The 15,035-nt window shown below is 48.9% G+C and overlaps 1 protein-coding gene across 2 annotated transcripts in view; it reads left to right on the forward strand.

Annotated features, from left to right (window-relative positions):
- The window catches only part of RABL6 (RAB, member RAS oncogene family like 6), a 79,519-nt gene that overhangs the window by 60,945 nt on the left and 3,539 nt on the right, over nucleotides 1-15,035 (forward strand). Inside the window, exons 11-15 of one of the 2 annotated variants that reach the window (XM_075015514.1) lie at nucleotides 3,739-3,945; nucleotides 5,616-5,988; nucleotides 8,033-8,204; nucleotides 11,676-11,731; nucleotides 12,967-13,123. In XM_075015514.1, the coding sequence (XP_074871615.1) occupies nucleotides 3,739-3,945; nucleotides 5,616-5,988; nucleotides 8,033-8,204; nucleotides 11,676-11,731; nucleotides 12,967-13,123 (965 nt within the window). Of the gene's footprint in view, nucleotides 1-3,738; nucleotides 3,946-5,615; nucleotides 5,989-8,032; nucleotides 8,205-11,675; nucleotides 11,732-12,966; nucleotides 15,005-15,035 lie in introns of those variants that run through there. The other variant, XM_075015513.1, reaches the window with a different exon arrangement.

The raw sequence follows: 15,035 nt of genomic DNA on the forward strand, positions 1-15,035 counted from the left end.
TGGTTGCTGTTAAGCTGTAGCTAGGTGATTTGTGTAGAAGCTAGCTATGGTTGCAGTCTCTCTACGTACGCGCTGCATATGGAGATGACCCACTTTGTTCATCTGTGTGTGTACATGTTCTTTTTATCCAGACTGAGAACATTTTTAAGATCTGTGCCTAAGTTCTGCATGCTGATTGGTAACAGGATAATGGCACTAACAGCAGGTGACAGTTATCATTGCATTAATTTTTAAGCCACTGCTGTATATTCAAGACAGTCCTCTGCAGAGTGAAGTTTCTAGTAGCACTTGAAACTAAGGCCACCCTGTGGCATCATTTCTAGGACACTTCCATTTTCTTTTCAATGCATTGCAAGAGGAAATCCACTCCTGTGCTTGTTAATCCCTGGAAGCATCTCTTTGAAAAAGCCCCACCCTCTCCAAAACCTCTGCCATGTGTCTGTGTGGCTATCCTGGGTTGGAGCTGTGCCCTGTTATATGGGAGATCAGCATTCAGGAGCCAGTTACAGCCTCTCTTTTGTGAGCCTGTGGACTGTGAGATGCAGTGGCAACCTACTCAGCTGGGGGGTAGCATGTCTCTGTCAGCAGCCAGCACTTTGAGGGTTCATAGTGGCAGGAGCAGCACTGGGAATCCTGGGCAGTGTGCCTCAGCCGGAGCATTGATGGCTACTGTATGGTGTTAGAAAACAGAGATCTTGTTAGGACTCCAGAAGGGATGGAGAAAAATCCCCAACAGCTTTGCACGTAAAACCTGAAAATGGTATTGTGATACAGGGGTTTGGTTTAATACCCCTGGTGGGGCCCACGCTAAACTGAACGATCAGGGCACCGCCACGGACCCCGGGACTCCTCGCAACTCAGAGTAAGGGAAATTGACAGGAGAGTTTCTTCCGTCGACCTCCCAGTGTGGGGATGGTGGCAAAAATCAATTTAAGAAATGTTGATTCCAGCTACGCAGTTCTCAGAGCTGGAGATGCGCATCTTAAATGCATTTTTTTCCTTCTCGGGTAGACCTGGCCAAGGCAAACATTTAGTTGAAATCTTACTGCTGTGTCAGGTTTGAAATGAGCTCTCTCCATCATGCACAGCCAGAGAGTAATCTGTTGGTAAAGGTAGCAGTTCTGTATAAAAAGCACTGGGGAAAGAGAGCCTGTTAAAAATGGATGGGAAAAACGGATGAATCTACTTGGATTGAGCTAACGTCCTGTCCCATTAACCACCACATGTGGCAGCTTCCACCATCCACAGCTGGTCAGTGTCATGCTGGGCATTGGCCAGAGGTCAGAATAAACATATCGGAGGGGTAGCCGTGTTAGTCTGGATCTGTAACAGCAACGAAGGGTCCTGTGGCACCTTAGACTAACAGAAAAGTTTTGAGCGTGAGCTTTCGTGAGCACAGACTCACTGCATCAGCTGCTGGTCTTTGAAATGGGATTTCCAAGACCAGCATCTGATGCAGTGAGTCTGTGCTCACGAAAGCTCACGCTCAAAACTTTTCTGTTAGTCTATAAGGTGCCACAGGACCCTTCGTTGCTGTTACAGAATAAACAGACACCTGCTAGAAAATAAGCTCTGAAGCCTGAGGGACCGTTAGTCAGTCCCAGCTCCTTCCTTTTATCCCTCTGACACACTAATCAGGATGTGCCATTTTTTGCATTTGGAAGTGAGTGAGTTTGTGTAACCCATAGTGACTTATTCAAAGGAAGGTGAATGCTCTGTGTGGGTTGGACAGCAGCATATGTTGCTCTATCAAGAAGCAAATGAGTCTCTGAATAAAAAGTACTTACTAGAGAAAGTAGGCAGGGTAAGGGATGGTTGTATAATGCTTCCAGAGTCTGAACTGACAATGCAGCTCAGCGCTTTTTTTCCTAGGAAGAAAAGGTGCTGGAACTCAAGCCCCAAACTGCCCCCCACGCCCAGACAACTTAACCCCACCCCCAGGAGCCCCAAGCCACCCTCCTCCTGCTCCCAGGTGGTTTAACCCCACACCCTGCAGCCCCACACTACCCCCTCCTCCCCCAAAGCCAGGATTCACTCACCTTATCCTGGACTCAGAGCTCTGCATGCTGCTGTTTTGCTGGGCTGTCTCCTCTTCACCACAGCTGCATGGCTCCCTCCAGCAGGGGCAGCTCCCAGTGCCCTGCCGTACTGAAGTAGACTCAATTTTATTGGTTTAAACCAATTAAATTGAGTCTTCTTTCACACAGCAGGGCGCTGGGAGCCAGAAGAGAGCAGCAGCAGTGGGAGTCACAAATGACTCTTCAAAGACCATGTGCAGCTTGGAGCTGCTCAGCTGCCTTTTAAAAATAGCGGAACTGGGGAAGAAGGTGCCAGATCGCTGTTCCGTGGCATTCTGGCTGGAAGAGAAGCCCTGATCCCGACTATTTTCACTGGAACATGTCTCGAGGAAAGCACTGAAACAGCAGGTCCTGCAGAAAGCAAGCCAAGAATTCCCATGTTATAAGTCTGCATTGATACTCCCTGTCAGGATGTCTCAGGAGGATCATCCTGTTCACTTTGGGGAGCCTCGAGCTCTGGCATTCGAAAATGTGTCCTGAGGATAATTTTCATCGGGGAAACGTTACGCAGGGTTGTGGCATCTAGGTAGCTGCCTCCTTCAGGAAGCACTACAGCGGTAATGCAGAGGAGCCAAACGGTAGAGGTAACTTTCTGCCACTGACAATGAGAGATACTTTTGAATCACAGGGGATGAGGACTAAGGCATGCAATTCCTATTCTTTTTAACTATTACCCTGGGTCGGGTTGGCCAACATGGCCTGCAGGCCAGCATCCGGCCCATGAAGCCTTTCCTGTGGCAGCGGTGCCTTTCTACCCAAGCCGGCCAACGTGAGCGTGGGGCGCAGTGTAGTCAGGCTGGGACCGGGGTCAGCGACCTGCAGCTTTGGAGCTGTATGTGCCTCTTTGAGGAGCCACTTGCAGCTCTCTGCTGTGCCGCCGCTGAAATAATGGAACCAATTTTAATTGGTTTAACAGCCGGCAGGACGGATCTGGCCATTAAACCACTTTGAGTTCTGCTATTGCAGCCCGGCAGGGCAGGGAGCTGCCCACACTGGAGGTGGGGAAGTGAGCTGAGGGGAGGGGCAGTCTGCCCCTGCTGGAGCCCCACAGCTGCACTGAGAAGGTGGGAGTGAGGCACGGAGGAGGAAGGTCAGTGTGCGGAGCTCGTCGTGTGAGGCGAGTTAATCCTGGGGATGGAGGGGTGGGTTTGGGGCTGAGAGGGGTTAAGCCTGGAGATGGTCGCGGGGGCGGGAGTTGGGGCTATTTTGTGTTTGGGCCCTGGTACATGTAAAAAATGTCTGTGTGTCCCCTGATGTGAACAGTTAGCCACCCCTGCCCTGGACAGAGTACTGGAAATACTCCCATGAAGTTCTCACTGAGGTAGAAAGCTGTGAAGCCTCACCTAAGTCCTTGGTTGTACTAACCACCACTTGCTGCCCACTGTCTCCCATCTCCCATGTTACCGTCTGGTGCGCTGTGCCAGCCGCCTGGCTCTGGTGATCAAGCAGTGCCTGAACTCCGAGGCGGGTCAGGGAGTACACAGTCGAATAGGACACTGGCGACTTCAGCTGACCCAGACTCACCACGGAGGCTCTCAGGAGAGATCCTAGAACTCTGGTTGCATTAGTCGGGGACATCAGTGCTGCCTTTGCAGTCTGGAAGTAGCAGTATTACGTCTCCGTGTGCTCTGAGGTTCTAATGCTTTTTTGTATGTGACAGTGACGGGGAAGCTCTTGGAGGGAATCCTATGGTAGCTGGTTTCCAAGATGATCCGGATCCAGATGACAGAGTGCCCAGCAAACCCTCCTTGGCAGCCGAACTTGTACCAAGCAAAAACATTACTTTGTCAAGTGAGGAAGAGTTAGAAATGGAGGATGCGGCGGTTGCCATTGCAGCTGATGAAGACATTGACCATGAAGGACAATGGTATGGACTTTGATCTAGTGGCTAGTGTGGAGCTAGGGGGTTGGGAGGGGCACAGCTCTTTTCAGTCCTATCCTTGACTCCCTTTGACAATAAGCAGTTCACTTAATCTCACAGCTTCTGTCCTTAGCTGTAAATGGGGCCATCTCTGCTCCTACGGGGTGGCCAGCTTGGCAATGGCTCACAAACTGCAGATCCTCTGAAGGAGGGTGCTGTGGAAGTGCAGAGTAGTATTACTAATCGCCATCCAGAGCGTTCAATGTGGATGAAACTGTAACGCATGCCACCGAAGAGCTAACTTGATTGTCAGAAGTCCCCCCAGAGGTGGCTGTGTTAGTCTCTATCTGCATAAAACAACAAGGAGTCCTGTAGCATCGTAAACATGTATTTGGGCATAAGCTTTCACGCGTAAAACACTCTTTGTCAGAGGCACTGGAGTGGAAAGTAGAGGCAGGGCTATATACCCATGTACTAGTATATCAAAAGAAGGGAGATGCTTATCAAGTGTTGGACCGGTGTTAAGGCCAATTTAGTCGGGGTTGGTGTGGCTCCCTCCCAGCCCCTGATGGGACAGTGTGAATACCAAGAGAGGGGAATCACAGAATCATAGAATACTAGGACTGGAAGGGACCTTGAGAGGTCATCGAGTCCAGCCCCCTGCCCTTATGGCAGGACCAAGTACTGTCTAGACCATCCCTTATAGACATTTATCTAACCTGTTCTAAATATCTCCAGAGATGGAGATTCCACAACCTCCCCAGGCAATTTATTCCAGTGTTTGACCACCCTGACAGTTGAGAACTTTTTCCTAATGTCCGACCTAAGCTCCTTTGCTGCAGTTTAAGCCCATTGCTGCTGCGTCTATCCTCAGAGGCCAAGAAGAACAAGTTTTCTCCCTCCTGCTTATGACACCCTTTTAGATACCTGAAAACTGCTATCATGTCCCCCCTTAATCTTCTTTTTTCCAAACTAAACAAGCCCAATTCTTTCAGCCTTTCTTCATAGCTCATGTTCTGTAGACCTTTGATCACTCTTGTTGCTCTTTTCTGGACCCTCTCCAATTTCTCTACATCTTTCTTGAAGTGCAGTGCCCAGAACTGGACACAATACTCCAACAAAGGCCTAACCAGGGCAGAGTAGTGCAGAAGAATGACTTCTCATGTCTTGCTCACAACACACCTGTTAATGCATCGCAGAATTGTTGGCTTTTTTTGCAACAGCATTGCACTGTTGACTCATTTAGCTTGTGGTCCACTATAACCCCTAGATCCCTTTCTGTCAAAGGAAAATTGCCTTTGTAGTGACCAAGCCATTCTAAATCCGTAAGCAGGCCTAATTTAATAGTTAAATTTGCAAATAGGTTGCAGCTCTGCTGTTTTCTCTTTCTAGTTTGGTTTTGAAGGGTTTTTTTTTTTTTGGTAGAAGGATAGATGCTTTGAAATCCATTACTGAGTGTCCAGGGAGGCTACAGTGTCCTCCTTGTTTATGTATGTTACCATTCTTGGTTTGTGTCCATTTATCCTTTGGTGCAGAGACTGCGTGGTTTGGCAAATATACATGGCAGATGTACCATGCCTCTCTGCTTAGTCTTGCAATCCCTTTGCAACTGGGATGAGCCCATCCTTTTGTGATTGTTAGAGCTGTAGCTGACAACTTGTTTCATTTTTTTAAAGGTCATCCAAAAATTCAGTGAAACCACAAAAGGAAGCAGCTTCCACCAAAGCACCTGACCAGAAGCCACCCATCAGCTTACCTCTGCACTCTGGATCTCAGAAACACGGCAGCTCAAAGCTCCCCCCAGATCTGCCAGCTGCTGGAGCTGCTGCTGGAGCCACTGCTCTCACAGCTGCAGCATCAGTCCAGGCACAAAGGACCAGTTCGCAGACCAAGAGCTCATCTTCCAAACCAAAGGGGAGCAAGGAAGAAAACCCTGATGAGTCGTCGGACAGTGATCAGGAGGGACCAATAGCCACACAGATGCTCTCGTTTGTGATGGATGACCCAGACTTTGAAAGTGAGGAGTCTGACAGCCAAAGGAAGAAAGTGGTAAATAACTTTCATGTGTCTCTGCTTCCTAGCTCAGCCTAGAAGCAACAGTAGAGTGATGAGAGTGCTTGTCTGATCTCCCAGTGTCTCAAAAGCGGCAGCTGCAGGATAAGCGCTAAATGATTGGGAGAGCATTATTGTTCAAACACAGGCCACTGATAAACGTCTCGTGGTTGAAGCTGAATGGTAGCGTGGCTCTCAGTTACAGTGCAAAGTAAACAGATGATTCTCAGTCGCTGCATGTAAACTCTGAGCAAGTTCAGTGCTGAATCCTTCCTGGCTTTGGCAAAGCCCCTTTAGAGATGGGCAGTCCGATAGACAGCTGGATCTGGGATAGCCACAGCATGTTTGTGGCATTCACAAGGTAGGCTTCCGCTGCTCAACTTTAATATAGATGCAACCTGGCGACTTCGCATCTCTTTGAGCCTTCCTCCATTTTAAACATGAGGGAAGTCAGTGAATTCTTTGAGATCCCCGCAGTTTGCTATTGCGGCCTTTACTTGAGCAAGTTCTGGTTGTCGCTGCCTTAGATACTCCACAGTTGGAACCATTAGGCCCATTTGTACAGAAACAACTAGCCGTGACTGTGTGCAGGAAGAAGCCCTCTGATTCTAGACAAGTGCAGGTTGTAACTCTGAAACCTGGGACACTCTTGTTCAGCAGCATCATTGATCTGGCAGGACCAGAGGGCCACAGTGGCTGCGGTGGGGGGAAGCAGGCCAGTGGCAGAGGGCCTGGGGCAGTGGCTGGACCAGGAAGCCAGTGGGTCAGGGCAGCTGGCAGCAGGTGGTCTGGAGCACCACGAGCGGGCTTAGTCATGGAGTGGGGCATTGGGAAGCCATGAGGGACAGTCAATAGCAGAGCCTGGGCGTGGGGGCAGCAAGCCAGCAGGGAAGCACTGACCTCCTAGCAAAATCCCTGATCGGGGACAACTGAGATCCAGAGGGTGCCAAACCAGGGAGGTCAAACTTGAACAGAATAGTGAGCTAGGCTCCTGCAGAACTGTTCTGATGTGTTCACTGTGCCCGGTGGTTGTGTGGGGAGCATCAGTGTTCTAGTCTGTGCATGACCTTGGTGATGTATCATGCTGGCCTCATTCAATAATACTCCATTCGCTTATTGTGGCCAGTGCTTGCAGTTCCAAGCATTTCACTGTAAGAACAGCGGCTTTCTCAGCAAGGTTATGACTCCTTGTACTGGCTTAGACAGCAGGATTTGCTGGGAAGCGCTGCATTGTAGCAGCCTCATGGAGATATCCCTCCACAGAAAATCTCTTCTGCAGGGCATAGTCTCCTAACAGGGAGAGGGCAGCATGCAGGGCTGGAAAGGCAGCTCGCCAAAAGAGGCAGTTCGTGTTTGGCCTTGGGCTAAGGATATTGTAAAGGAAAGGCATTTAACTCCTAAGTGTCCAGTGGGAAATGTGGTGAGAGGTCTGTGCTCCAGGATTGGGGCACAACTTCCTCCTTTTCCCCTCTTGCAGGGTGAGAGGAGCCTTCAGTGGCTTTACATGGGAGATAAAACCACCTCTTTCCTTGAACAGAAGGGTTTGCTCCAGCCCCGTGAAATGTGTCCCCTCGGTGCATGCTGTCTGTCTTTTGAGCCCAGTATGGCAGGGATTCCCCTCTGTAACTCTGCCAGGGCGCAGTACAAGTCTGAGTCTGCAATAGTTGGAAGGTTTTCCAAGGTGGTGGTGCTCCTTAGTGCAGATGGTAAACTCAAGGCAGCTGAGGATAATGTGTAATCCCACAGCACTGGGAGTGTGGTCTCCTGAGTACAGGCGTTATATGCCGCAGGGTATTTCACACCAGCCACCTGCAATTCCAGGGCCGTCTAGGGAATTCCATCATGACATGAAATTGTTAGAGCTGCGTATTGGATACAGCTGTGACAGCATCTCAAAAATAGCTCAGCTCTGCCACCCCCGGAGTCCCCTTTAGAGAGCAGAAAAGTATCCTACGGGAAATGGACTTTTGCCTGAATGCTCAGTTTAGTGAAGTTTGATCGTGAAGTTTGGGTTCATGATGTGGCTACTTTAATCCTCTAGAATGAGTTCCCCATCCGAGAAGACCCCTCTGACATCTCCGATGAGGACACCTCTTTGACAAAGCCTCCGCAGCCCATGAAGCCTACAGTTCACTCCTTCAAGCTGAAAAATGACTCTGATCTCTTTGGCTTGGGTTTGGAAGAACCGGGTCCCAAAGAGGGCAGTGATGAAGGTAAAATGAGGAGATCTTATGTCTGGGCCACTCCTGGTTATGGTGGTCATGCTGCTGGGTTTTTCCTTATCCTGCATAGGTCCAAAGTTAAGCAAATCAGTTTTTTGCATTAAATAAAACACTCTCAACTTGACCCATCACCCTGCGTGAGCGTTTAACGAGCTTTGACAATGCTTAATTAACTTTCATTTTCTCCTAACCCCTGTCCTGATTAAACTCAGCTGGAGAGGCCCCTGCTGTTGCCTTGGGAGAGACTATTGTGCTTTTTCCTGCCCTTCTGGAAGCAGGGGCACTTCTTGGGAGCCTTTTCTTGGGATTTCCTGCCCAACTTTGCGTGCTTGAAAATCTGTGCCCAACACTACGGTACTGGCGCATGTAGGCGTTGGAGCTGTGCATTTGCTGCACCATATCTGAGCGCTTGAGCCACCGCTAACCATCACTTTTTGAGAAGGGTATACGTGGAGCAGAACGACTGGTATGTTCTGAGTATTCCTGTGGGTCCTCCCTATCCTGAGTGCTAACCAGAGCTTATGCCGCGAGGTTTCTGTGGCGCTGCTGCTGCCTGTCTGTCTGCCTGCCTGGAAAGTAATTGAATGATGGGACATTAAAGACCCTGCGGGGATGAGGAGGGAGCTGTAGGAGGTGTAGAAGGTATTTGGCCTTGATTAGCTGTTCTAAAATTAAGATGTCAAAGCCTGTCCAAGCTTGAGCTGCCTGTCACCTGTACCAGCACAGCCCAGCGGGATGGGGCTCACTCCAGAGACCTCTGTCAGTAACTCACATTTAATTTAATGCCTTTAACCCTTTGACTTTTCCCTGAGCTGCTGCTGTCCTGTTGTGTTTGGGTCTGAGAAATTACTGATAACAGAGACCAGGTGTCAGTGACCTTCAGTGCTTACCATGAGTTGGCAGTGACACAAGTGGTCTGAATTGCACTTCATTGACTGTTCTCGCCTCTGAAGTGGCACCCCAGATAGTGAGGGTAGGCCCTGGGGGTGTGGAGCTCCATTCTGTCTGGCCTGCCATGCCTTCTTTTCCTGCCTGACAGGACACCGGGTCTCCATCAGCACAGACAATACAGTGGCAATGTTCTACATCAGCAAATGGGATGCGTGCTCCTCTCCCTGGTGCCCAGAAGCCCTCATGCTATGGGACTTCAGTATAGAACCTTCGTTCTTCTTCCAATACTGTCCCTATGGGTACTTCAGGGATGCACATATACCTCCAGTGGGCTTCTACCTGGAGATTTTTGGTTGCATTGTCCAGTGAGCTCTCACATGTGCTCTCCCTTCCTGGGGGTCTGTCTCCAGGCTATCTAGCCCCTCACTTCCTTCTCAGCTGGTTGGTCTCCCACGGAACAGTTGCCCTTATCTACATCATTAGCACACAGGGTAGCTGGTTTTGGTTTTTGTTCTCCCTAATAGTGGTTCCTTTTTTAAAGAAACTCTTAAAAATTTTTTTAAGTGAAAGAAAGAACTTTGTTTCCTGTCTGGGGGCATCCTCTGCCCCCTCCCCTTGCATTTAGAAGACTAGTTTTTTTGGGGTAAAGAAAGAGAAGAAAACCTCTCTTCTGCATTCCTCTTGCTGGAGCTACTCCACTCTGAGAGGCTCCCTGCAAGTGGTGCCTGTAACAGCCAGACTTAAGCACCTTACCTCCCACCGAGATCCCCCAACCCCAGCCCACTTCTGCACTCTCCCTCTCACCCAGACCACCTACCATTAGCAGTAGACTCAAGAGTCAATCATCCAATCAATCAGTGAAGATTTGCCCCCAATGCCATCTGCAGCTCCACAGTAGCCTGTGTAGTAACTGACTCCCCACTGAAGTCCCAGCCTCCAGTGTTGAGTATTGCTTGGGAGTCGCCTCCCAAAAGTCTCTGATTAGAGACAAAGGGGCGCACACAGGGGGATACATCTTGAGGAATCATTGATACTGCACAAGGTGTGAATAACTTCCTCAAACACCTGTGGGCCCTGTACCTGCCAGGGATGCAGAACAGCTGGGTAGATCCTCTCAACTGGTCTTCAACACTCACGAGTAGTGACTCTGCCCAGATGTTGTGACTTTGATTTCTGCAAGTGGGGCCATAGAATACTAGAGCTGGAAGGGACCTGGAGAGGTCATCATGTTCAGTCCCCTGCCCTTAAGGCAGGACCAAGCACCATCTAGGTCATCCCTGTTAGAAGAGGCTGGATAAATATCTCCAGTGGTGGAGAGTCTACAACCATCCCAGCCTATTTATTCCAGGGTTTAACCACCCTGACAGGAAACTTTTCCTAGTGTCCAATCGAAACCTCCCTGGCTTCAATTTAAGTCCATTGTTTCTTGTCCTGTTAGAAGCTAATGGGAATAATTCTTCTCCTGCCTCCCTGTTAGGTACTTGAAAGCTATCATGTCCTACCAGCCTTCTCTTTTCCAAACTAAACAAACCGTCCCTTGGTGGATCTCTTTGCAACACGTTACAACGTGAAGCTCGTTTCAGAACCAGAGTCAGGGCTCCACTGCTGATGCATTCATCCTTCACTGGGGCACTCCCTCTTGTATGTGTCCTCCCTATCCCACTTGTATGCAAAGTACTTATCAAGATCAGGACAGACGGGGCCTGAGTCATTCTCATAGTCCCAGCATGGGCCCACCAGCATTGGTGTACTTCTCTGCTGGACCTGTCAGTAGAGACTGCGATTCTGCTTCCTCTAGTCCTGAACCTCTCTTACACAGGGCCATGGTCACCTATACTGTCCCAAGTTTAGAATCATAGAACATTAGACCTAGAAGGGGCTTCAGGAGGTCATCAAGTCCGGTCCCCTGCCCTCGAGTCCCTCGCTCTCTCAACTTGCTTGCTCTGACCAGGTTAAGCAAGTCCTGCTAAACTGTACAAAGCCACGCACAAGTGCCTCTTATCTCCCCAAATGGAAGAGATTGAAACATTTTGACACAGCAGGGGGTTGACCCTACACTGAATATTGGCCATTTTGGATTGCTTATTTCTCCTTAAACAAAATTGGTCTTTCAGTATCTTCCATTAGGGTCCACTTATCTTCAATATCTGATTTCCATCTATGCGCGTAAGCTCCATAGTTACAGATCTCATGGTTAGCTGTCTTCTACTACTGTCCTCCATTGCAACTCCTCCCAGTTTGGTGGGCTTTTATAAATCCACATATTTTTACAAACAAACGTTTCATTTTCATCAGTCATTCATGAAAGCATGTGCCCAGAGGCTCGGCAGTGGGCATAGTTTCATAACTGTAAAGAGCAACCCCACCTTTGCAGTTAACAGCATACTAACACTTCTGAGCAAGGAGCTGGTTTCTCAGTACCATTCAGTTTGATGTTGTGCATCAGGATCTCTCTTCCATTCAGCTGTGATGTACCAGATACAGGGTCTCCCTTAGCAGCTAGAGAACAGGACTTTTTAGTGGGAAGTGCATTGTTGGCAATTAAATTTTGTGGGTTTTTTGTTTGAACAGATAAAGAAAAACATCCTTCTAAGGAGAAGAAGAAGAAAAAAAAGAAGAGCAAAGAGGTATGGGTTCATTTCCTGGTGTCACCTCCATAAGCATGTTTCTGGCAGAAGGGGGCTGGCATGCCACAGGGAACTGGGGCTGGGTCTCTTAGTGACTGGTTTCCAAACCAGGTGAGGCCAGGGAATGTGCAATCCCCCAGACTGTTAGCCACTTTGCAACTTAAAAGGAAACTTTTAAAAGTTAGGCTCTCAGATACTAGCACAGAATTAGATTTTACAGAGCCTACATATAGAACAGGTAGCGTATGTGCTATCTAACAGAATTCTCAGTTCAGCAGTGTCCAAGAAAGATTAAATCTTAAGGGCTAATCCACCATCATAGGGTTGGAAGGGACCTCTGGAGGTCATCGAATCCAACCAACTTCCCCGCCCAACTGAGAATAGGAAGTGTCCCAACTAAATTATCCCAGCCAAGGCTTTGTCAAGATGGGATTTAAAGACCTCTAGGGAAAGATTTCTACCATCTCCCTAGGAAAACCATTCCAGAGCTTCACCACCCTCCAAGTGAAATGTGTTTTTCCTAATGTCCAACGTAGACCTCCCCACCACAACTTGAGACCATTGCTCTTTGTCCTGTTATGTTGCCACTGAGAAGAGCCTGTCTCTGTCCTCTTTGTAATCCCCCTTCAGGAAGTTGAAGGCTGCTATCAAATCCCATCTCATTCTTCTCTTCCATAGACTAGATAAGCCCAAATCCCTCAGCATCTCCTCAGAAATCATGTGTTCCAGGCCCCCTAATTGTTTTTGTCGCCCTCCACTGGACACTGCTGTGCATCCACATCCTTTCTGAAATGGGAAGTGCAGAAATGGGGTCCGTACTCCAGCTGTGGCCTCATCAGCGCTGAGTAAAGGGGAATAATGGCCTCCCTGGATCTGCTGGCAGTGTTCCTACTAATGCACCCCAATATGCCACTAGCCTTCTTGGCTACAAGGGCTCACTGTTGACTCACATCCAGCTCCTCATCCACTGTAATCCCCAGGTCCTTTTCTGCAGAACTGCTGCTTAGCCAGTTAGCTCCCCAGCCTGTGGCAGTGCTTGGGAGTGCTTCACACTCACCCCGCCTGTGACAGCAGATGGGTCTGACATCGCTAGCCGCACCGCTCCCAGATGTTGGACTTGAGTCCTTCTGTATAGCTTCCACAAGAGAGGGGCTTCCTCCCTTGGGTCACATTTTCATGAGGGTTTATTAACACCACTGGAAAGAAGCATTCTGAGATACCTCTGTCTCTTGCAGGAAGAAGAGAAGTCTGTGAAGAAGAAAAGCAAGCACAAGAAGTGCAAGGAGAGGGAGGAGAGCAAAGAGGAGAAGAAGAAAAAGAAGAAAAAAAGCAAGGAGAAGAGCAGTGAGATAGATGAGCTGGAAGCCTTTCTGGGAGGAGGAGCCAGCACCAGTAAGCAGCCAGGGGGTGGGGACTACGAGGAGCTGTAGGCCTGCAGTGTGTTTAATCAGCGGACTCATTGGTGGCGGCCACCAGCTCTCCACACAAGCCACGCCAGGAGGGGTGCAGATGTGTAAAACTTTGGCTGTCTGCCGTAGGCGCTGCCCAAACAGATGGTGGAGCAAACAAGCTTTACATCTGTCTGTGCTGTTGTGGTGCAGTCATTGTGTGTAAAGAAAACACAGCCGCAGGAGACTTGAGGAAGGGGAAACGGTCACGGTGTGTTGTGGTGGCAATGGTTCATTCCCCCTACCGGTGTCTAGCCCTCTTTCCGTTCTTCAGAGAAATCTAGTCTGGTAGCTGGCCAGGGCAGGGAGGGAAAAGCGAGTGGACCTGCTCCAGTCCCACCAGGTTCCATTGCTGCATCCTGGAAATTCCTGTAATAATAAATAAAGGAATGCAGCAGAACATGCCATCGGAATGCACCAGGCTGTCACCTTGTGAATAACCAAGTCTAACTTTTTATCCTTTCTATTTTTTTAATGAGAAGTGTTCTTGGCCTTTGCCCCATCAGGCAATCAACAAGCTTTAAATTAGCAAAATATCTTCTTGTACAGCTCTTAATGAAGCAGCTGCAGGGCTGGAAATAAGAGTATAATTTTGGGATCTTTCTGCAAGGCAGCAAAATTAAATCACTGGTGCTCCTTTTGCAATCCATGAAGCCCCATGGCACCGTGTTTGACGTTACAAGTGAGCACTGCTGTGTGCTTGGGAGGACAATGCTGGGCTCTGTTGTAGAAAAGAGAAACTGACACTAATTTCCCAGCCAGGCCTTGCGTCGGCAAACTCTAGCCACTACACCCTCCAGCACCTCTCAGGAACGTGGCTGCTGAATGGAAGTGGAGATGGAATTTCAAGAGTTCACAGCCATGCGTAAGCATGGTAAGGCGTTCACTGCTTAGGGCACGCCATAAGATAATAGCTGCCTCTGCACCCAATGAGGAAACCACCCGAGCTGAGCTGAGCAGAGCGTCCTTCAAGTTCTGCAGGCACCGAAAACCAGGTTTGCTGGGCCACCTTGCAGTTTGTGCAAGGCCCTTTCTTGCCCAGAGTAGAGTGCTGAACCTCCTCTTGTCACATGAGCTTTGGCTCTGATCTCAACCATGTACCAGTGCAGGTTCAGCAGGTTAGGTCATGGATGGCTATAGACACCGTTGCCTGCCATTCATGCCTCCCACTGTCTTGAGTGCCCCACCCACTCTGGTTTTAAGGAGCCTGTTAATACCCTGTACCTTGTGTTGTATTCCCTCCAAAGCTCAGACCAGGGACACCCCTTCCCATTAGTCCCTTTGTGCGTGGTTTGTTTTTTATCCTTTCAATTGTAAAAGGTGGCCTGTCTGAAAGAACTAGATGAGCTCCAAACTGGGACTTCCTTCCATTTGCCCATTCATTGGGAAACTGTATTGGATCCATCCTCCACTTCAGAGTTGCCTTGAACTACAGATAATTGCTCCATTTTCCATCCATCCCCCCCCCCCCAAGAAATGCACTTGTAACTTTCTATATACAACGAACTGGGGTCTTGCTGCATGAGCAGAGTACATTTCAGGTACGTTTTCCATTAGCAGTTTCCTGGTTCAAAGTGTGTTGTTTCATGTGACGCTTGGGAGAATTTTCATGGGACACTTCGAACTTCACATACTAGGGAAGAATATCAGAATCCAGACCAGTGTGCGTCCCCTGCTCCAAAAAGGAAACAACATTTGTGCTACAGCTGGCCAGGTGATTTTGAAAGTGCTTCTGCTCTGTAAAAATTTTGGATCATGTTCCATTTTTCATTGGAAAACCTAGTGCACTCCATTCTGACTATATAAAGCTCTCTATTGTACACAACTGCCTCTGTACTGTTCATTATGCACACGGC

This window comes from Carettochelys insculpta, chromosome 21 (genome assembly GCF_033958435.1).
Source record: "Carettochelys insculpta isolate YL-2023 chromosome 21, ASM3395843v1, whole genome shotgun sequence".
NCBI lineage: Eukaryota > Metazoa > Chordata > Testudines > Carettochelyidae > Carettochelys > Carettochelys insculpta.